This window comes from Chenopodium quinoa, unplaced genomic scaffold (genome assembly GCF_001683475.1).
Source record: "Chenopodium quinoa cultivar QQ74 unplaced genomic scaffold, ASM168347v1, whole genome shotgun sequence".
NCBI classification, from domain to species: Eukaryota; Viridiplantae; Streptophyta; class Magnoliopsida; order Caryophyllales; family Amaranthaceae; genus Chenopodium; species Chenopodium quinoa.
The window spans coordinates 5,759,591-5,782,826 of record NW_018745684.1 but is presented as its reverse complement, the minus strand read 5'-3'; the positions used below and the strand labels follow the sequence as shown (position 1 = coordinate 5,782,826).

The following is a 23,236-nucleotide window of genomic DNA, read 5'->3' as shown; positions in this document are numbered from 1 at the left end:
CATCGATCTAAGGACACTTGTCATATGTTTTGTGATGATAGGTTTTCTATATTTTCATTTCCCAACTATAATATATGCAGCCCGACTTAGGCCCTGTTCACTTCATCTTAAATAAATAATATTAAGTAAAAAATAATTCCAGTTCAGTAAAAATATTTTCAGTTCAGAAAAAATAAGATTAGTTCAGTAAAAATAATTTTAGTTCAGCAAAAATAAGTTCAGTTCAGTAAAATGTAATGTATGTTGTATGTGTACACACATCAAGTGGAAAACAAAACAAAACAAACGCGGATCAACATGTAAGGATCGATCTGAAGCCTATTTTGTGGCCTCCAATTGCTGTAAACTAACTCTGAGTGGCATAGGGTATAACAGTGAAGTCCCTGCCATCTACTGAGGATTTAAGATTTTTCTTTTTGTTCATGAAGAGGACTACTGAAATAGAGCATGAAGCATAAACAGTTGCAGGGTAATATTCTGACATGGGGAAGAAAACTCTACCAGATATACGAAAAGCCTACAGTGAACAAAAGATTGCTAAAAACAGCTCAGTATTTATGTATTTACTTACAGCTGAGGTACATTAAAACTTGGAACAGCTGCAACTCTGAAGGTAAATGTTACATGGGAGCTCATGTAAGAGCTACTGTGAGAATAGATTGGAGTTCCGAAGGACTAGGACTGTGCATAAGTATATTGTCTTCACATTCTGCAAGAGCTAGCATGACTGATTCCATGGTTGGCCTTTTGTTTTTATCATTCTCCGCGCCAGAAAGTCCAGCCTCGATCATCATAGCAGCCTCAATCCCATGAATAATCTCAATTATCCCATCCTGTTTTTAGCCATTCGAACAAAAAATTTCAGTTCTGATATTTCCTTCCAATCTAGGGTCTACAAAAGGCATCTTCCCATGAATTATCTCCATTCTCCATTCTGTTTGTATGGTCTTACTAATAAAAAAATGCATATTTTTTTTGCTAAAATTAATTAAATTACCAAAATTCTTCCAAGTCCACCAAAAAAGGAAAAATGTTACAATTATCATTCACACTCCACATAACATTTACAATCAATACAAAAACGGAAACAAATCAATAATTTTTTTACGAATAATTCAGGTAACACCCGTGCATAGCTAAGGATGAACATAAATACAAATGATGCCTTAAAACTAATACTTGTATAAGATACAGCAAGAGAAGCTCGAGTCACAGAGTGCCAGGAACGTGCATTAGCATCTCGTCTTCACATTCTGCAAGAACTTGTGCTACTGATTCCATGGTTGGCCTTTTGTTTCTATCATCCTCAACACAAGAAAGTCCAACCTCGATCATCATAGCAGCCTGATTCCTGCTGAAACGCCCTTCCAATCTTGGGTCCACCAAGTCTTCTACCCATGAATCTTCTCCATTCTGAATTTTCCTTTTAGCCAACCGAACAAATTTTACCATTTCTGGTATTTCCTCTATGCCATGGTGTTCGTCATCTATTACCAAACTTGATAATCGTATACCCCTTACAAGCTCAAGGATCACGACTCCATAACTGTAGACATCGACTTTTGCAGTAATGGGAAGATTGATTGCCCATTCAGGAGCCATATAACCTTTTGTGCCTCTGATCCTAGTCAGCTCTGATGAGCCATGACCCCCTCTTTGACATAACTTTGCAAGGCCGAAATCTGAAATTTTTGGCTCGAAATTCTCATCCAGTAGTATATTTTCAGGTTTGACATCACAATGAATAACCCATTCTAGGCACTCATGGTGAAGGTAAGCTAAGCCTTTAGCTGTGCCTAATGCGACTTTGAACCTCTCCTTCCAATCAAAAACAGTTCTGACTGAGAACAGGTGCCTGTCCAATGATCCATTTTCTACAAACTCATATACCAAGAGTCTATGTTTTTTTTCGGAACAAAAACCCCACATTCGTGCAAGGTTCATATGGTTGATTTTACCAATTGTGCTCACTTCAGCCCAAAATTCTTCTTCTCCTTGGACCACATTTTCTAGTTTCTTCACAGCAACTACTCTGTCATCTCCCAGAACACCCTTGTAAACGGTACCAAATCCTCCTTTTCCTAGAACTTCCTTAAAGTTAACCGTTGCTTTCTTGAGCTCGCTGTAGCTGAAGCTCCGGAACTGATTTGAAATGGCACGATATCCATCTTCCATAGAAGCTGAAAGACCATGCTTCCTAAAAAGAAACCACCACCCTATTACTAAAAGGACTACTTCAATTGCACCAATGACAGTAGCAAATGAGTACAGATAAACCCACTTGAATCTTTGATTGGTTGTGTCATATGTGTTCGGCAGTGCTACTATTTTACTTCCACAAGCAAGACGAGACACGTTCAGGATTGCAGGTTCTGATGTCTGTGAACCTCTTGGTAATCGAAGATATATGCTACCTGGAAAAGTAACCACCCTGACTCCATTGAAAAGAGAACTTTTTGTGAAGCACATTCCTTCACCAGTTAGTCGATAGCTAAATGCTTGACAGCGGCAATCTTCCAAGCAAAGTTGCCGACAAAGTTCATAAGAAGCAGGCACAGTGTAGTTGAGATCAAATCCATAGTAATCGAGGTGGGAGACCTCAACAAACTCAGAGTCGGAGCAACTTCTATGAAATTTCGGCCTGCACCCTTTGCTCCAATCACTTACATCAGTGGGTTCGTAGCTAGGAGGACAACTACATTTTGGCTCCGGCGTATATTCACAAATTCCATTTCTACCACAAAGACCATGTATGTCACATGGTTTTGAAACTGCTTGCCAGGTTATATTCCATAAACCAGACGATTCATTTAAGCTGTAAGTCCTCAAATTCCCATCGAAATCCATTGTTAATCGTCTCTTGATCCCAGAACCTACATCTAAAGAGCTAAACTGAAGCTGATCACTTGCAGAAAAGGTGCCCATATCATCAAGCATGCCAATCCTACTACTGTTATAAGTTGTTCTACCATTTTGAAACGGATCAAAAGCAATATTAGGCCAGTAAATGCTGGAAAATTCAGGACCATCATAAATCATTCTAAGCACATTATCATTATCAAAAAAGAAACTAAAATACCCAGAACCAAACATCCGAGGACCTATTCTGGACAACAATCTTTTGTTCTTAGTAAACAGTTGATGAGGAAGCAAAGTATCAGTAGGAAAATCAAAGCTTTGCCAAAGAATATTACCACCAATATCCTTAAGAACAAGGTTCCCTGTGTTGAGAAGTTCTGCTGTTTCCGCAGTTGTTGAAGTCGTATTTGTTTCCCAAGCAGTTGAACCATCATAATCTGTTAACAACAATACACCATTTTTCTTCAGAGTTAGCCTAGAGCCACGCCGGTTAACCGGCTTGTCTCGGTTGGCTACCCAAACAACAGTTCTTTCCTTTGAATTGGTAAACCAGATTGAGAAGTAATAAGCATTGGTTCCGAAACTCGAAAATCCACAGCTGAAGGTTCTGTCAGGGGAAATGAGGAGACCATCATCAGAATCTTTGACAGCTAAAGAAGAGCCTCTTGACAGATGATTTCTGGCAAAAACTACTGATGCAAAAGAACTGAAAACAAAGAGAAGAAGGAAGAGATTTGTTTGGTTTCTCATTGTTTGGCAATTGAATTTTGCTTCATACCTTTGGCTGCTTTCTATATATTGTAACTGTTTGGGTCCAATTTAGTCCAATTGGGCCTAGGCATTAAATGATCCAATTAAAAGCCCAAGGTCAAGGTTCAACTCTCCAATTGTGCTAAAGTCAAAGGTCAGCCCTCAAAGCAAGCCAAATTGGCTAAGGCCCAACCTCTCCATGTATGAAAAGGTATAAAAGCAATCAATATTCATACATTCATATGATTGATGTATAGATTCATATATTCTCATATATTCAAGAAAAGCCTCAAGCAACTAATTCTCTTGCATAGTGTTCTCTTTCTACACATTGTACTGACTTTAGCATCGGAGGGGCCTTCCTCGGCAACACCCCCGAGTCTAGTTTACGTGTGTTTACTGTGCAGGAAACCTTCGGCCCAGCATAACTTGGACCGAATCCAGTCTTCTCCGTTTCAGCGGACCTTCGGCAAGGTCCCATTGTTTTCACCCGAAACAATTTGGCGCCGTCTGTGGGGAACGACTTTCAAAAATCTTTAAGCCAAATTTCTAACCAACATCATCTTGCAATTATCTTAGTAGCAATGACTAAGAACCGCAAGAGCAAAAGCCTCCGTCAAGGAGCGGGCGAAAAGCCTAAAACCCTTACACCATCACCCTCGCCGGACCGGAACTCTCCCAAGGGTGCCAGCTCGGGGGGAGGATCATACAAGGAGGATTCCCTTTCTCCCGTAATTCATGACTCTCATTATAGGCCGAGTCACTCTCGGTCTAGCAGGGGTGAGTCCGATCATAGGACACATTCAGTGCCCCAAAGCCAACCACCGGCTGCGCGCCCTCATTCCCATACTCGGCCGAGGACCCCTTTGACGGGGCCCAGCTCGGAAGAGGTGGCAAGAGCGCTGGCAGTGCTCATGGAGGCGATGAGGGCACAAAATATGCCACCACCTCGTGATCGAACTCCTCCGCATACCCGGCATCAGCGGAGGAAGTTAGACCATGATGGTGGGAAGCTTCCTTCCTTCCGGGAACTGGAAGAGTGGGAAGAGGATTCCTGGAAAAATGAAAAAGAGAGGAAAAAGAACCCTCAATTTTTAAAAGGATCCTCATCCTCAAGACCAGAAGCGCATAAGAGCAGCAACTCAGCTTCTCGGCCAGAATCTACTCACTGAGAACCTGAGACTGTTCGCTGAAGCGTCCTTGACCGACTCGGCGGCAAGGAACCGAGTGTGCGCAGTCGCCTCTCGTTCCCTGCAGCCGAGGCCCAGACTTCCCATCCAGGGACGAAAACCACTCCTACCTCTCTAAGAGGGCGGAGCGCGGTCCCTTCGGCCAGGAACAAGGGCAAGGCCGTTATGCTACCCGCCAGTTCACCATTCGAGCAATGGATACTGGAAGAGCGCGTACCCACGGTTAAAATACCGTCGCACATCACATATGACGGGACCTCGGATCCGAAGGATCACGTGGCCTCGTATGAGACTCATATGCATCTTTGCCCCAGATCCGAGGCGACTTGGTGCAAATATTTCCCAACCACTCTCAAGGGGGTCGCGTAAGCGTGGATCTCCAAGGGAGTAAGGCAAGGCTCCATAACAGGGTGGGATGATCTGTCCTCCAAGTTCAGGAGCAAGTTTTCCACGGCAAACCGCCGAGAGAAGACTACTGCAGAGCTCATGAGTCTACAACAGGGGGAAACCGAAAGCCTCCGAGACTATCTGACCCGTTTCAGTAACGAGTCATCCAGCGTCTCTCAGCTGGACCAGGGGCTAGCCGTTTTTGCAATGCAGAATGGCCTTCAGCCCGGAAAGTTCCTAGACTTCATGGTCATGCATACCCCGCAGACCTTGGAGGAAGCTCTGAATGCCTCGGACAAGTTCATCCGAGCCGAAGAATGGAACAAAGCGAAAACCCAACCTCAATTTGGGGGAGGGAAACAAAGGCAAATACCCTTGTCTGAAGGCCAAGGCCATAAGGCAAAGGGAAAGTCAAAGGCCTCGGAGCAATCTTTGGCCAGCGACCCAAAGAAGGAAAGATCTGCCTCATACACAGGCAGATACGAGTCCTACACTCCGCTCTCTCTTCCACGCGCCAAAATTTACAGCGTGACGAAGGAGGAGCAGAGTTACCGAAAGCCGAGACCACTCCCAGAGTGGTATCAGCGAAAAAATAAAAATCAGTGGTGCGAGTTCCACGAGTCTTCGGGACACAACACTGAGAAGTGTATCCAACTGAAGGACCAGATAGAGGACATGGTCCGGAAGGGATACTTGAAAAAATACATCGCGGATCACCGCGAGAAAAAAGAATCCGAGAAGTCAGCAAAGGACTCTCGGCAAGACCTCGACTTCCCCCGGAAAAACAGTAAAAAGCCGGAGGGGAAATTCCCTCCGATCAATGTTATCTCGGGAGGAATATACTCTCGGAGGGAGCACAAGCGACACCTTAGATCTTTGACTCACCAGGTGAACAACGCTGACATTCAATCTCCCCAGTCGCCGGTGCCGAACATGACGTTCACAGCCGCCGACTGCCGGGGGATTACGTTCCCTCACGAGGATCCGTTGGTGATCATCGCCACGGTGGCCAACCATGACGTCAGTAAGGTCCTTGTTGACGGTGGCAGTGGAGCAAACATTCTGTTCCGAAAGGCCTACAATCAAATCAAGCTGAAGCCCAAGCATCTTACGCCGGTACCCTACCCGGTATCCGGGTTCAACGGGGCTTCAACTTATCCAGATGGGAAGGTGACACTTCCTGTCACCATCGGCTGCGATGAGGCAGCCAGGAACGTCATGATTGAATTTTTGGTAATTGACGCTCCTTCAGTGTACAACGTGATTTTGGGGAGACCCATAATTCACGAGATCCAAGGGGTCGTCTCAACTTATCATCAGCTGATGATTTACGTCTCAGACGCCGGCTTCCCCGAAAGGATACAGGGCAACCAAAAGGACGCCCGAAGGTGCAACTACCTCAAACCATCCAATAGTCGCCCAGATGACAAGGATGAGGAGGAGAAAGAAAAAGAAAGAGAGCCGAGGACAAAAAAGCCGAAAGGCCTAAGTGCTTCGGCCCAAGGATCTGTACCCAGAGGTAAAGAAAGGGAAAAGACTAGCTCTTCAGCTGAGCCGCAAGACTCAGAGAGCCAGCCGAAGAAAAAAAAGACTGGGACACCTGCCGACATTGGCAGCAGGCCAGATTATGAAGAGTCCAGTCCATCAGCAATGGACATGGACCAACAGACTGAAACAGTTGAGTTGGCCGAAGGAGACGTTGAGAAGTGTGTAACAATCGGGATGGACCTTGATCCGAACACCCGTTGTGAACTTATTCAGCTCCTTCGGGACAACAGAGATGTGTTTGCTTTCTCAGCAGCTGATATGCCCGGGATAAGTTCAGACCTCATCTCCCATAAGCTTAATGTTGACCCGACGTGTCGACCAGTTAAGCAAAAGAAGCGGAATTACTCCGCCAATAAGAACCGAGACATCGCAGCCGAGGTCAAAAAATTGTTGGAGGCAGGATTCATCGAACCTTGCCAATATCCAGAATGGCTGGCAAATGTGGTGATGGTTCAGAAGCCCAATGGTACCTGGAGGATGTGCGTTGACTTCACGGACCTAAATAAGGCTTGTCCAAAGGATTTCTATCCCTTGCCGAGGATCGATCAGCTAGTCGATTCGACAAGTGGCCATGCCTTGCTTAGTTTCATGGACGCATTCTCGGGGTATCATCAGATCTTTATGCACCCCGACGATCGAGCAAAGACAGCATTCGTCACGAACGCTGGGGTGTACAATTACAAAATGATGCCCTTCGGATTGAAAAATGCGGGGGCAACCTATCAAAGGCTGGTGGATCAAGTTTTCGCCGATCAAAAGGGCCGAAACATGGAAGTCTATGTTGACGATTCGATCGTCAAAAGCAAAAAACCAGAGGACCATGTAAAGGACCTGGCTGAAACTTTCGCCACCTTGAGAAAGCATCAAATGAAGCTGAATTCGAAGAAGTGTGTCTTCGGCGTGAAGTCAGGGAAATTCCTTGGGTTCATAGTCAGCAAAAGGGGGATTGATGCCAATCCCTCTAAAGTCAAAGCGGCGCTCGATCTTCCTTAGCCGAAAACGAAGCGGGATGTTCAGCGGCTCACCGGAAGAATGGCAGCCCTCTCGAGGTTCATTTCCAGAGCTTCGGATAAGGGGTTACCTTTCTTCAAAGCCCTGAAACTCCCGAAAACAAAAGAGCTCGTTTGGGAGGAAGAGCAAAAAGACGCCTTTAAACAGCTTCGGGAGCATCTGGCTCAACTCCCAACGCTGGCTAGCCCAGCTGAAGGAGAAACTTTGTACCTATATGTGGCCGTTAGCCCAGCCACCATCAGCGCAGTATTGCTGAAGGAAGAAAGTAAAAGTCAGCAACCGATCTACTTCGTCAGTCATACACTGACGGATGCCGAGACTCGCTATCCTCTACTCGAGAAAGTTGCTTTCGCGGTAGTAGTAGCTGCTCGGAAGCTGAGGCCCTATTTTGATTGCCATCAGATAGTGGTCTTAACTGATCAGCCGTTGGAAAAAGTTCTCGGCAAGGTTGAAAAATCTGGTAGGCTAGCCAAGTGGGCTTTTGAGCTCACCGAATTCAGCATCAACTACCGTCCGAGGGCTGCCATTAAGGCTCAAGCTCTAGCGGATTTCTTGGCCGAATGCTCATACCAAGAAGCGCTAGACAGTGAAAAGAAAGTCTGGACCGTGTTTACGGATGGATCTTCCACCGAAAACGGTTCGGGGGCAGGAGTAGTGATAAATTCTCCCGAAGGCAAATCCTTTGAGTATGCACTAAAGTTTTCTTTTAAGGCCTCGAACAATGAAGCCGAGTATGAGGCAGCAATCGCCGGCCTAGAATTGTGCATCTCCCTGGAAGCCGATCATGTCTGCCTAAAAACAGACTCTCAGCTAGTTGCATATCAGATCAGTGGCAGCTACGAGGCCAAAGAGCCCTCCATGATAGCTTATCTTGCCAAGATCAAATCAGTCATTGCAGAGCTGAAAACTTTTGAGGTTCAGCTGATCCCAAGGGGTCAGAATACTCAAGCCGATGCACTCTCCAAACTTGCCAGTTCATCTCTTACCGAGCTGAGCAGATCTGTATATGTAGAAGTGCGTCGAGAGAGAAGTGTCGACGAAGCACCTGAAGTGTGCTGCGCTGACCCAGAGCCTAGTAGGATGGACCCCATCCTAGCTTTCAAGCTTCGGGGAGAAACTCCCGAAGATAAAGCTTTGGCCTCCAAGATGAAGAGAACCAGCTCTAGGTTCATTGTCTTCAGGGGGAACTTCTGAAAATGTCCTTCTCAGCCCCATTGCTGAAATGCGTGGGACCAACAGATGCAGATTATATCCTACGGGAGATTCACCTCGGCATTGAGGGCTGGATATTACTGGCCCACCATGGTCGCAGATGCTAAGGAGCTGGTTCGGAAATGCGAAAAAATGTCAAAAATACGCTCCAGTTATCCATCAGCCAGCAAGGGATCTTCAGCCGATCCTTAATCCACTCCTATTTGCCCAATGGGGACTGGATATACTGGGACCATTTCCAGAGGCTGTGTACCAGAAAAAATGGCTGATAGTTGGTGTCGACTACTTCAGTAAATGGATCGAGGCCGAAGCAGCCTCGAACATTACAGAGCAAACTGTCAGAAAATTTATCTGGCAGAATATCATCACTCGATTTGGCATCCCGAGAGTATTTGTCTTCGATCATGGGAGGCAATTTGATAACTTACCGCTGAAGCGGTATACAGATCAGTTCGGCATCAAACTGGCATATTCAGCGGTATGCCACACGCAAAGTAACGGAGAAGCCGAAGCTGCAAATAAACAGATCTTAAATGCCCTCAAGAAGAGGGTGGAAGATCAAAAGTCCAAGTGGCTGGAGGAGCTCCCTGGAACCCTTTGGTCCCTTCGGACAACTGAAAAAGAGGCAACGGGCCACTCACCTTTTGAACTGGTGTATGGTGCTGAAGCCGTCCTTCCAGTGGAAATTGGCTCTGAGAGCCTTCGAGTGCACCACTTCTCGGCTGAGAATGAGCGACTGATGAGGGAATCTCTCGATTTCCTCGACGAAGTAAGAGACTCAGCCCGAGACAGAATGGCCGCCTATAAGTAGAGAATCAGCAAATTTTATAACCGAAGGGTCCATGCAAGGCCTCTCAAAATTGGAGACCTTGTCCTTCGGAATGCTGCTGCAGTTCAGAAAGGCCGAATCCATGGGAAACTCTCAGCTGAATGGGAAGGACCTTATGAAATCTATGATGAGCTTCAGCCAGGGACATACCGACTTCGGCAGTTGGATGGAACTGAGTTGAAAAATCACTGGAACGCTGATGTACTGAAAAAATATCATGTGTAAACCCTTCGGGGCAGAACAATCTTTGTAATTACATTTTGAACTAATGAAAGGCCTTGGAGCCGCCATTTATATAAATGTTTACAACTTTTTATCCTTTCAAAATTTTCTTTGTTCTATCTACTCTTTAAGGGTTTTTTATTCAGCCTCGTCTGAAACCTTTGCCTTCGGGTAACTGGGTTTCAGATTGCTGACAAAACTCGTCTTTTTAAAGAACACTGGTCTTTCAGTTGAAGTCAAACTTCAGTAAGACTTGTTCTCCAAAGACATGAGTCCATGGACAATTCTGGGATATTGCCTTAACTGAGCCTTGTATCCCAGAAAGCCATTATCCGAAACATTGCCTTAAGTTGGCCCTGTGTTTCGGGTATCCATTTTTCAAAGATAGACAGAAAATCAAGGATAACAACAACAGTTGAAAATTGTTTAATCTGCCTCGTCTGAAACCTTCGCCTTCGGGTAACTGGGTTTCAGATTGCTGACAAAACTCGTCTTTTTAAAGAACACAGGTCTTTCAGCTGAAGTTCAACTTCAGTAAGATTTGTTCTCCAAAGTCATGAGTCCATGGACAATTCTGGGATATTGCCTTAACTGAGCCTTGTATCCCAGAAAGCTAATATCCGAAGCATTGCCTTCAGCTGGCCCTGTGTTTCGGATATCCAATTTTCAGCTGAAGTCAATCTTCAGTAAGACTTGTATTCCAGAAGCACTGCCTTCAGTTGGCCCTGTGTTTCGGATACCCATTTTAAAGAAGTGAAGAAATTGTTTATTCAGCTGAAGCCATACTTCAATTTCTGCGGGGGCAAGAAGCACTATCAGTGCAAGTTTATGTTCGGCAGAATGAAAGAAACAGTAAAGCATTCAAAAACAAAGCAGCTGAAGAAAAGAGCATCAAATTAATAATTTATGCTCAGAAATTGAGCTACAAGTTCAATTAAACTGTATCGGCAGCCGCCCACAAGCGGAAAATAACAGCTGCCGAAATACGTACATAAGCAAAAAAATAAACTGTTGTACGACAAGGCAAGCTGAAGCAAAAAACAAGGCAAAAAATTCAGAAAGCGGCAAGTCTAAAGTTAAGCGCATGATGAACCGCAAGATTCTGAAGACGACTGCCCGAGTTCCTATGCTTCAGCCCGAGGATCAGACTGATCAGCGTTGTTGAGCCCCATGGTGGCCTCAGCCCCAGCAGCAGAAGAAGCAGGCTTTGCACTCTGCCGAGCCTCCCTTTCCCTCTGTTCAGCCTCCAACTCCATTCTCTCAGCTTCCTCTTCGGCTTCCTCAGCCTTAAGAATTTCAGCTTCGACTGGAGTTGCATACTTCATATGAGGGTCTTCGGGATTCTGGACCCATTCAGCACATTTGGACCAGTCCAGCTTCGGCTCAGCATGAAGGCAGACTCTTCGGCATACTCTGAACCCGTTTCTGAAACCCATTTCATATTCTTCCTGGGTATAGACACGGACTTTGAGTAGAGCCTCAGCATCAGCCAGCTTCTTCTGGGTCTCCTCCAAGTCTTCCTTGGATTTCTTCAGCTCATCGGCGAGCTTGGAGGAGGAACCTTTCACCTCATTCAGCTCCTGCTGAACTTGGGAAGCCTTTGTCTGAGCCTGGGCCACTTCAACTTTTTTGGCCATCAGTTGATCCTCAGCCTCATGGAGTTTAGCTCTCTGAGCTTCAGCAGCAGCAGCAGCCTCTGAGAGTTGGACATCCCTGGCCTGGAGCAGCTCTTCAGCAGCCATTCGGCTGGCTTCAAGAGCTTCTAGTCGCTGCTGCACTTCATCTTGTGCAGCAGCTCCTTCCTGAATACGGCTCTCAACGGCAGCCTTGAATTTGGAGACGTCCACTCCCAAGTGCTCCTGGAGGAATTTTTCCCCTTCCATCAGTGGGGGAAAAACTTCTTTCTCCATAGTGTCGCAGAAGGTTTTGAGGGCTTCAGCAGCTTTTTTCTCGTACTCCTCACCCTTCTGCTGCTTCTCTTCAGCTGCTGCTTGCTTCAGCTTAGCAAGCTTTAATTCCTCTTCAGCTACCTTCTTTTCGTGCTCAGCAGCGTCTACCCTATCTTGTAGGGTATCTATCAGCTCTACAGTGAGAGTCTGATTGTGCACAAACTGAAAACAGGAGCACAAGTTAAAAAAAAAATAAAGGTAAATAAAAATAGAGCTGAATTTTAGAGGAAATAAAGGCAAGGAAAATCACCTGCATCATCAGCAGTTGGTTAGACCTGGCTGGGTCAGGAACTGATCTGCTGGATTCGCCCATCCCAGCAGTGGCCTTCAGCGACCAGATTCTTGCCCTATCTACTTCGGACATGCCAGCAAAATCGCCGAAGTAGGCTGCAGCACCTTCACGGTTCTGACCCCATATGAGGTCCCAGATGTGATCTGGGATTGGAATTCGGGGGGCCGAGAAACCCATTTCTCCAGATTGCAGAGTCTGGAAAGAAGGAAAGGATGACGATGGAGCTTCTTTAGCTTTGGATGGCTCAGCATCATCCTTCTCAGAAGAGTCAATCACTATGACCTCTTCTTCTTCAGGGGTGAGGACGAAAGCCTCAACCTCTCTTGCAATGTCTGCCGTGAAACCCTCAGCACTGGGCATCACGGCATCCTTATTTTTGTGCTCAGCAGCACTTTCCTGAATTGCTTCTTGGACCCCTCCCTTAGATTCGGGAGTTCTCTGATCCACCTCCATCTCAGGAGGTGGCGGAGGGGTCTTTTGAGGTGATTGGGGTGGTGGCCGGGGAACCCTCGGCGATCCATTGCCTTCCTCGGGCTCCCTTATTTCAACGCCGATGGTCATCGGCCTCCGCTGAAAGTCGTGAGGGCCGATGATGGCCATTCTTCGGCGCCTTTTCTGAAGAGGCTGCTCGTCCATGTCTGAGTCTGAAGACTCTTCTTGTATTTGGTGTTCGGGACGAACAGGGGCTTTCCCTTCTCTGTGTCTGTTACTCTCTTCAGACTGTAACAGACAGGGGGGAGGAAGAATGTGAGAAAAAAAAAAAAAAAAAAAAAAAGAAGAAAGACAAAGTTAAGTCTGAAAGCTCACCGAGGTCTTCAGCAAAGCCTCGTCTTCTTCAGCTGCCCTAGCTGCAGCTTCTTCTTCAGCAGCTCTGGAGGACCCTTCTCCTCCTTCGCAAGCTTCGAGAACCCGTGCAACCTCTTCGGCTGTACGGGCAGCTTCAGCTTCTTCGTCCAGCAGCTGAAACCAGGGGTCTCTCTTCTTCCACCAAGGCTTCTGCCTCTGATACAAAGCAACAGCCTCAATTTGGAAGTGGGAAGAGTCTAGATGAACTTCCCTATGCCTCGGTTCAGTGATAGACGGGGCCCGATCAGTTACAACTCGTTCTCGGTTGACACCAAGACGAGCGTAGTTAATGCCAACGTTGGTCTCGTCCCGCTCTGAAAAAGAAAAGGGGAAAGGTCAGTTCAGATAGGTTGGCACAGCATAAAAAAGCGAAGTGAGAGAAGAAAAAGAGATAATTAAAAAGCCTCGGCCCCAGCCGAAGAAGCTTACCATCCTTAAACTTTCGGCTGAGGCCAACAGCTGCTAGCATGTTCTCTTGGAAAACATAATGCGTATCGGGGAGCCAAGTCTCCGGGATATGCTGCATTCGGCCGCTGCCCCCCCGGTTCGGCAGCTTGCCGAAGATATGTTGTTGATCAAGGTTCGGATCCGGCCCGTTATCTGCGGGGGGACCTAGACTTCCCATGTCGGGATCAGGCTCAGCAAGGTACCGGGGAGCGCTGAAGACGCAAGGGTGGCCCGGATCTGTGGGTGCCCTAACCCAAATCCATTGACCTCTCCAGTCCTTGTCTGAAGAGTCGTTCGGCCACATGGTTAGGTACTGGGGCCGGGACTCAATCCGGTACCACCCAGAACCATGGCTTCCGTGCCCACTTTGAATATTTGGCACTAGTCGATGAAGCTTTTTGAAGCAGTGCAGGTTCGGCACATACTTGAAGAACTTGCAGACCCATAGGTATGTCATCACCCTTCGGATGCTGGTAGGAGTTAGCTGACATAGGGAGATATTGTAATGGATCAGCAAGTCTCGGACAAATACGTCCAAAGGGAACCTCAGCCCGTACTGAAGCTGTCTTGTGTACACCCCCACATACCCCGGGGGTGGACGATGGATTCTATCGGATGCCGCGGGCATTCGGCACCAATACCCATCAGCTTCAAAAATGCCGTAATGCAACTCAATTTGCTCGGCAAACCGATATTGTTCGGCATTCTCCACCCACCATGAGTAGGGGCGGTTCTTTATCATGCCGAAGCTACTTCGGCATTCTCCCACTCTGAAAACCCGGGGAGGATATCCCAAAGGACAGCGGGAACTTCATCGTCCCGTCCAGAAGCGCTCGGCCCCTCCGTTCTCTGAGGAGGAGCCGAGGAAATTGGAGTCGCCCTAATCCCTTCAGCAGGGTCAGACTCTGGCCTTTGTCCATTCCAGGTCCCAATCCTGTTCCTAGGATCGGGAATTGGCCTTGCTCTTCTTGGAGCACGGGCTCTACCTCTAACTCCTCTTGCCATTGATTATTTCGAAGAAAAAAGTCGAAAAAAAAAGGGGAAGGAGTTCGAATTCGAAGAAAAATAAACTGAAATCAAAGGAATTTACCTTAATCTGAAGCGAAAGTTGCCGATTTACAAGTTCGTAGTGGCAAGTCTCAGTTTCTAAGCTTAATGCTCGGGGAATTTGCGAAGTTTTGATGCGGGTTCTTGGTTTCTCTCGAGAATTTTGGGTTTGTGTTGGTGAATAAGTGAGGAGAGATGACGCGCCTCTGTTTATATCTCCAGGAATGGGATACGGGGAGTCCGCGTTTCAATTTCTCTTAAATACCCCACTAAGTAACCGTTAAACACACGATCTTGTGATTAAACTGCCCATTATCCGTCCAACTTCCACAATCATCCGCCTTCACCGTTGTTATCTCATTAATTACGGTTTAAATTCAAATTTTTGGATTAATTAAATCATTTACTTCCCTCCTTTTCTGAATTAAATCAAACCCGACCCGTCATCCTTCCAAATCGGGTCTGGGGGGGAAGTTGTTTGGGTCCAATTTAGTCCAATTGGGCCTAGGCATTAAATGATCCAATTAAAAGCCCAAGGTCAAGGTTCAACTCTCCAATTGTGCTAAAGTCAAAGGTCAGCCCTCAAAGCAAGCCAATTGGGCTAAGGCCCAACCTCTCCATGTATGAAGAGGTATAAAAGCCATCAATATTCATACATTCATATGATTGATGTATAGATTCATATATTCTCATATATTCAAGAAAAGCCTCAAGCAACTAATTCTCTTGCATAGTGTTCTCTTTCTACACATTGTACTGACTTTAGCATCGGAGGGGCCTTCCTCGGCAACACCCCCGAGGCTAGTTTACGTGTGTTTACTGTGCAGGAAACCTTCGTCCCAGCATAACTTGGACCGAATCCAGTCTTCTCCGTTTTAGCGGACCTTCGGCAAGGTCCCATTATTTTCACCCGAAACAGTAACTTTGTATACAACCAGCCAAACACCAACCAAATTTGACTTTTTTTTCTTCCTTTTTCTAACAGGGGTGGCCAGGTTTGACTTTTTAAGAAAATACTATGTACATGTAAAGCAGTTGAAATGGCAATTTACCAATATTATTATGCTCTTTTTAGAGAGTTAAATTAAATATTTGATGCCGGCCTAAGGAGTTTAGGCTTAATATTTCTTAATCAATTATTTGTGGTATTATCATAAACCGAATGCAGCCGAAAATTACAACTTGGGATTAAATTTGTAGAAGTCTAAATATGCTCATAATTAATATTATTGATAAAGTACGTGAGCGAAATTGAATTTCTGATTAAAATCTATACATTACTGACGGTCATATAATATTGCAAGTGGGATTGGAGATTTGGAAGTGGTTGCAACTTGCAAGTGGTCCTAGATACATGTACTATATATCAACAAGGCAACAATTCACAAAAATAATTAATTTGCTTGTTGCTAATTTATTTTGTTTGGCAGTTACTTCAGTACTTCACATTATATTGTCAGAACATAATACGGAGTATAATTTTCTTAAATGGTATTTCATAAATTTCAGTAGCAAAATCAACACATACTAGTAATATTGTTATCTATCATGGCTATCATGATAATCGGAAAGATACTCATACTAAGGACAGTGAAACGTTGGATTGTCTTAAGGAAGTGTTTAATTTAACTGTAGGTTTCTTGTGCGTAATTAATTTTTTGGTAGATAAGGAGCCTCAACATGACTTTACCAACTATCCCGTTAACAAAAATAACTTTATCTAAGGTAGTTGACATCCACGATCTACATGCTTAATTTGTTTTAATAACACATATATTAACCCAATCATTCTTTTTTTTAGGATGTTGATATAAAGTGTTAATCAATTGCTCTTATCTAGTCACATGAATATATTACATATTATAACTAAATATGACAGCAACCAAAGCAAAAAGTCAGGGCAGCAGCCACCAGAAACCTTGGGCTCTATCTTCTAATAAGCACAGTGAGACACTTGAAACATACATTATAGAGTAAGCTCTATGGTTTTCTAATCTTTTCCAGACAGGAAAAAATAAAAATCCTACCATGATCAATTGCATACATGAGGACACGATTAAAACACAGAACGATCACATGTTTGTTTTTTTTTTTTTTTTTTTTTTTTTTTTTTTTTTTTTTTAAGGAAGATAGCTAAGGCAAATTATTAAATTAAATCAATTTCCGCCAAAAACAAATTATGCAAGGCGGTTAAATACAAATAATGGTTTTTTTAAAGGTGGTTATTTTTTTTTAATTTAAAAAAAAAATCATACATAAAAACATTGATATTATAAAACTTTATGTTAATACTTAATACCTATTTACCATTTTTTTAATATACATTTAGATCTTGTTTACTTTACCTTACAAAAATAATATTCAGTAAAAATAATTTCAGTTCAGCAAAAATAATTTTAGTTCAGTAAAAATAGTTTTAGTTTAGTAAAAATCAATAACTTTAAAGAAGAAATATAATAGCGAATCAGTAAAAATAATTTCAATTCAGTTAAAATAATTTAGTTCAGTAAAATTAATTTTATTTCAGCAAATATAATTTTCATTTCATTAAAAATATTTTCAACGCTCAGCAAAAATAAAGGTGAAATGAAAAGGACCTTACAAGATGTTTACAAAAAAAAGTACATTTATAAGAAACTAAAGTGAAAATTACTAATATTTAATAATAATGCATGCAAAAGGCCAAACTTTGTAAATTGTTTTATAATAATGGAGAAATTATATAATTGATGTACATAATAATGATTTGCACAAGTAATCATTATAGATGTACATGCATGCTTTCGGAATAGATCATTATACAAGTAATTGAAATCATTAATGTATGGTAGCATAGAAGAGATACAATTATGAGGAGATGGTATAATATAATGTATGGTTGATGTCCATTGGAATGTATGGAAGGATCTTGGATGAGGTTAGTTATAAACTTATACTTGTATATTTCTTTTATATTATTGTCCATCATGTATCAAATATCAAATATCAATAGATATATATAGCTAGGAAATGTTGTCTAATAAAATATTTAATGTAAAGTAATTAAAAAAAAATTATACCTAAGCTACAATATTTTTTTTAACTAATGAAATAATTTTATTTAAAAATAAAAATAAAAAATGCTATTAATAATTACAAAGTTTTGGGTATGACTTCATGAAGATGCCCACAATATGATTAGTTGCATAATAATTTCAACTATATAATTAAGACCATTGAAGACAATCATATATAATTGATTCCATAACAAGGACATTTAGTTAAACCCCTTACATTTCTTTTACTCTCCCAAATTATGTAGTCCACTAACATAAATCAGGTTGATCTGTAAGGGGTTTTGGCTTAATAGGTATTTTTTTTTTTTTTTTTTTTTTTTTTTTTTTTTTTTTGAAGGGAAGGGAATAGGTACCCGCATCTTGCCTAAAAATAAAAAAAATAAAGAGTCAATTATAATTAGGCTACATGAATATTTCTTGTGCCGTAGACAAAAAGAGTCATATCTGTACAATCAAAGTTTGCACGTCTTTGCTTTGCTTTATTGCTAGCGCTAGCTAGCATTTCGTCAAGATTTGGAGTTCTTCAATAAATAAATGAAATTTGTTGTTTTTCTAAACTTGATTTCTACATCCAAATTAAGTATCTCCTAAGTGTATCTCTAAATCTCTCTATAATAAAAATAGGGTATTAATTTTTGTTGTTTAAATGAGTTTACTTTGCTTGATCGAATGATCAATATACAAGTATACATTATGAACTCAATATTTTTAAAGAAAAGGTGTCTATATCTATTGAAACTCTATGTAAATTGATGGAAATTGTTCTCAATTGGAACAATCGAATATTAAAGGAAAAAAAAAAACAAGGGAAAACATAATTATGTTATTTTGCATTGTTTGGATGTCAATGGGAATAGAATTTTTTATTTTTTATTTTTATTTTTTAAAGTCATCAACTCATGCAAGTGAATATATGAAATCCCCACATCAATGACAATGACTAAACCCTCCCATGCATCTCCTTCCAAATCATTACTCTCTCCACCATCAACCTCACCATCAACATCTACCCCTATTCATTTCCATTACTCCATCATCGATCTAAGGACACTTGTCATATGTTTTGTGATGATAGGTTTTCTATATTTTCATTTCCCAACTATAATATATGCAGCCCGACTTAGGCCCTGTTCACTTCATCTTAAATAAATAATATTAAGTAAAAAATAATTCCAGTTCAGTAAAAATATTTTCAGTTCAGAAAAAATAAGATTAGTTCAGTAAAAATAATTTTAGTTCAGCAAAAATAAGTTCAGTTCAGTAAAATGTAATGTATGTTGTATGTGTACACACATCAAGTGGAAAACAAAACAAAACAAACGCGGATCAACATGTAAGGATCGATCTGAAGCCTATTTTGTGGCCTCCAATTGCTGTAAACTAACTCTGAGTGGCATAGGGTATAACAGTGAAGTCCCTGCCATCTACTGAGGATTTAAGATTTTTCTTTTTGTTCATGAAGAGGACTACTGAAATAGAGCATGAAGCATAAACAGTTGCAGGGTAATATTCTGACATGGGGAAGAAAACTCTACCAGATATACGAAAAGCCTACAGTGAACAAAAGATTGCTAAAAACAGCTCAGTATTTATGTATTTACTTACAGCTGAGGTACATTAAAACTTGGAACAGCTGCAACTCTGAAGGTAAATGTTACATGGGAGCTCATGTAAGAGCTACTGTGAGAATAGATTGGAGTTCCGAAGGACTAGGACTGTGCATAAGTATATTGTCTTCACATTCTGCAAGAGCTAGCATGACTGATTCCATGGTTGGCCTTTTGTTTTTATCATTCTCCGCGCCAGAAAGTCCAGCCTCGATCATCATAGCAGCCTCAATCCCATGAATAATCTCAATTATCCCATCCTGTTTTTAGCCATTCGAACAAAAAATTTCAGTTCTGATATTTCCTTCCAATCTAGGGTCTACAAAAGGCATCTTCCCATGAATTATCTCCATTCTCCATTCTGTTTGTATGGTCTTACTAATAAAAAAATGCATATTTTTTTTGCTAAAATTAATTAAATTACCAAAATTCTTCCAAGTCCACCAAAAAAGGAAAAATGTTACAATTATCATTCACACTCCACATAACATTTACAATCAATACAAAAACGGAAACAAATCAATAATTTTTTTACGAATAATTCAGGTAACACCCGTGCATAGCTAAGGATGAACATAAATACAAATGATGCCTTAAAACTAATACTTGTATAAGATACAGCAAGAGAAGCTCGAGTCACAGAGTGCCAGGAACGTGCATTAGCATCTCGTCTTCACATTCTGCAAGAACTTGTGCTACTGATTCCATGGTTGGCCTTTTGTTTCTATCATCCTCAACACAAGAAAGTCCAACCTCGATCATCATAGCAGCCTGATTCCTGCTGAAACGCCCTTCCAATCTTGGGTCCACCAAGTCTTCTACCCATGAATCTTCTCCATTCTGAATTTTCCTTTTAGCCAACCGAACAAATTTTACCATTTCTGGTATTTCCTCTATGCCATGGTGTTCGTCATCTATTACCAAACTTGATAATCGTATACCCCTTACAAGCTCAAGGATCACGACTCCATAACTGTAGACATCGACTTTTGCAGTAATGGGAAGATTGATTGCCCATTCAGGAGCCATATAACCTTTTGTGCCTCTGATCCTAGTCAGCTCTGATGAGCCATGACCCCCTCTTTGACATAACTTTGCAAGGCCGAAATCTGAAATTTTTGGCTCGAAATTCTCATCCAGTAGTATATTTTCAGGTTTGACATCACAATGAATAACCCATTCTAGGCACTCATGGTGAAGGTAAGCTAAGCCTTTAGCTGTGCCTAATGCGACTTTGAACCTCTCCTTCCAATCAAAAACAGTTCTGACTGAGAACAGGTGCCTGTCCAATGATCCATTTTCTACAAACTCATATACCAAGAGTCTATGTTTTTTTTCGGAACAAAAACCCCACATTCGTGCAAGGTTCATATGGTTGATTTTACCAATTGTGCTCACTTCAGCCCAAAATTCTTCTTCTCCTTGGACCACATTTTCTAGTTTCTTCACAGCAACTACTCTGTCATCTCCCAGAACACCCTTGTAAACGGTACCAAATCCTCCTTTTCCTAGAACTTCCTTAAAGTTAACCGTTGCTTTCTTGAGCTCGCTGTAGCTGAAGCTCCGGAACTGATTTGAAATGGCACGATATCCATCTTCCATAGAAGCTGAAAGACCATGCTTCCTAAAAAGAAACCACCACCCTATTACTAAAAGGACTACTTCAATTGCACCAATGACAGTAGCAAATGAGTACAGATAAACCCACTTGAATCTTTGATTGGTTGTGTCATATGTGTTCGGCAGTGCTACTATTTTACTTCCACAAGCAAGACGAGACACGTTCAGGATTGCAGGTTCTGATGTCTGTGAACCTCTTGGTAATCGAAGATATATGCTACCTGGAAAAGTAACCACCCTGACTCCATTGAAAAGAGAACTTTTTGTGAAGCACATTCCTTCACCAGTTAGTCGATAGCTAAATGCTTGACAGCGGCAATCTTCCAAGCAAAGTTGCCGACAAAGTTCATAAGAAGCAGGCACAGTGTAGTTGAGATCAAATCCATAGTAATCGAGGTGGGAGACCTCAACAAACTCAGAGTCGGAGCAACTTCTATGAAATTTCGGCCTGCACCCTTTGCTCCAATCACTTACATCAGTGGGTTCGTAGCTAGGAGGACAACTACATTTTGGCTCCGGCGTATATTCACAAATTCCATTTCTACCACAAAGACCATGTATGTCACATGGTTTTGAAACTGCTTGCCAGGTTATATTCCATAAACCAGACGATTCATTTAAGCTGTAAGTCCTCAAATTCCCATCGAAATCCATTGTTAATCGTCTCTTGATCCCAGAACCTACATCTAAAGAGCTAAACTGAAGCTGATCACTTGCAGAAAAGGTGCCCATATCATCAAGCATGCCAATCCTACTACTGTTATAAGTTGTTCTACCATTTTGAAACGGATCAAAAGCAATATTAGGCCAGTAAATGCTGGAAAATTCAGGACCATCATAAATCATTCTAAGCACATTATCATTATCAAAAAAGAAACTAAAATACCCAGAACCAAACATCCGAGGACCTATTCTGGACAACAATCTTTTGTTCTTAGTAAACAGTTGATGAGGAAGCAAAGTATCAGTAGGAAAATCAAAGCTTTGCCAAAGAATATTACCACCAATATCCTTAAGAACAAGGTTCCCTGTGTTGAGAAGTTCTGCTGTTTCCGCAGTTGTTGAAGTCGTATTTGTTTCCCAAGCAGTTGAACCATCATAATCTGTTAACAACAATACACCATTTTTCTTCAGAGTTAGCCTAGAGCCACGCCGGTTAACCGGCTTGTCTCGCTTGGCTACCCAAACAACAGTTCTTTCCTTTGAATTGGTAAACCAGATTGAGAAGTAATAAGCATTGGTTCCGAAACTCGAAAATCCACAGCTGAAGGTTCTGTCAGGGGAAATGAGGAGACCATCATCAGAATCTTTGACAGCTAAAGAAGAGCCTCTTGACAGATGATTTCTGGCAAAAACTACTGATGCAAAAGAACTGAAAACAAAGAGAAGAAGGAAGAGATTTGTTTGGTTTCTCATTGTTTGGCAATTGAATTTTGCTTCATACCTTTGGCTGCTTTCTATATATTGTAACTGTTTGGGTCCAATTTAGTCCAATTGGGCCTAGGCATTAAATGATCCAATTAAAAGCCCAAGGTCAAGGTTCAACTCTCCAATTGTGTTAAAGTCAAAGGTCAGCCCTCAAAGCAAGCCAATTGGGCTAAGGCCCAACCTCTCCATGTATGAAGAGGTATAAAAGCCATCAATATTCATACATTCATATGATTGATGTATAGATTCATATATTCTCATATATTCAAGAAAAGCCTCAAGCAACTAATTCTCTTGCATAGTGTTCTCTTTCTACACATTGTACTGACTTTAGCATCGGAGGGGCCTTCCTCGGCAACACCCCCGAGGCTAGTTTACGTGTGTTTACTGTGCAGGAAACCTTCGTCCCAGCATAACTTGGACCGAATCCAGTCTTCTCCGTTTTAGCGGACCTTCGGCAAGGTCCCATTATTTTCACCCGAAACAGTAACTTTGTATACAACCAGCCAAACACCAACCAAATTTGACTTTTTTTTTCTTCCTTTTTCTAACAGGGGTGGCCAGGTTTGACTTTTTAAGAAAATACTATGTACATGTAAAGCAGTTGAAATGGCAATTTACCAATATTATTATGCTCTTTTTAGAGAGTTAAATTAAATATTTGATGCCGGCCTAAGGAGTTTAGGCTTAATATTTCTTAATCAATTATTTGTGGTATTATCATAAACCGAATGCAGCCGAAAATTACAACTTGGGATTAAATTTGTAGAAGTCTAAATATGCTCATAATTAATATTATTGATAAAGTACGTGAGCGAAATTGAATTTCTGATTAAAATCTATACATTACTGACGGTCATATAATATTGCAAGTGGGATTGGAGATTTGGAAGTGGTTGCAACTTGCAAGTGGTCCTAGATACATGTACTATATAT

At 42.2% G+C, this 23,236-nt stretch overlaps 2 protein-coding genes across 2 annotated transcripts; both read right to left on the bottom strand.

The window, feature by feature from the left end:
- Positions 1-988: 988 nt before the first annotated feature.
- LOC110718298 (putative receptor protein kinase ZmPK1) lies at positions 989-3,641 on the bottom strand. The gene has a single exon (XM_021897139.1). The coding sequence runs from the start codon at positions 3,607-3,609 to the stop codon at positions 1,210-1,212; it is 2,400 nt and encodes a 799-aa protein (XP_021752831.1). The 5' UTR covers positions 3,610-3,641; the 3' UTR covers positions 989-1,209.
- A 16,026-nt stretch (positions 3,642-19,667) lies between these two features.
- LOC110718309 (putative receptor protein kinase ZmPK1) lies at positions 19,668-22,320 on the bottom strand. The gene has a single exon (XM_021897153.1). It carries the CDS (start codon positions 22,286-22,288, stop codon positions 19,889-19,891), a length of 2,400 nt encoding a protein of 799 aa, XP_021752845.1. The 5' UTR covers positions 22,289-22,320; the 3' UTR covers positions 19,668-19,888.
- Between the last annotated feature and the right edge of the window lie 916 nt (positions 22,321-23,236).

Coding starts and splice junctions, on each gene's coding strand:
- LOC110718298 (XM_021897139.1), bottom strand. CDS start 3,609: ATGAGAAACCAAACAAATCTCTTCCTTCTTCTCTTTGTTTTCAGTTCT.
- LOC110718309 (XM_021897153.1), bottom strand. CDS start 22,288: ATGAGAAACCAAACAAATCTCTTCCTTCTTCTCTTTGTTTTCAGTTCT.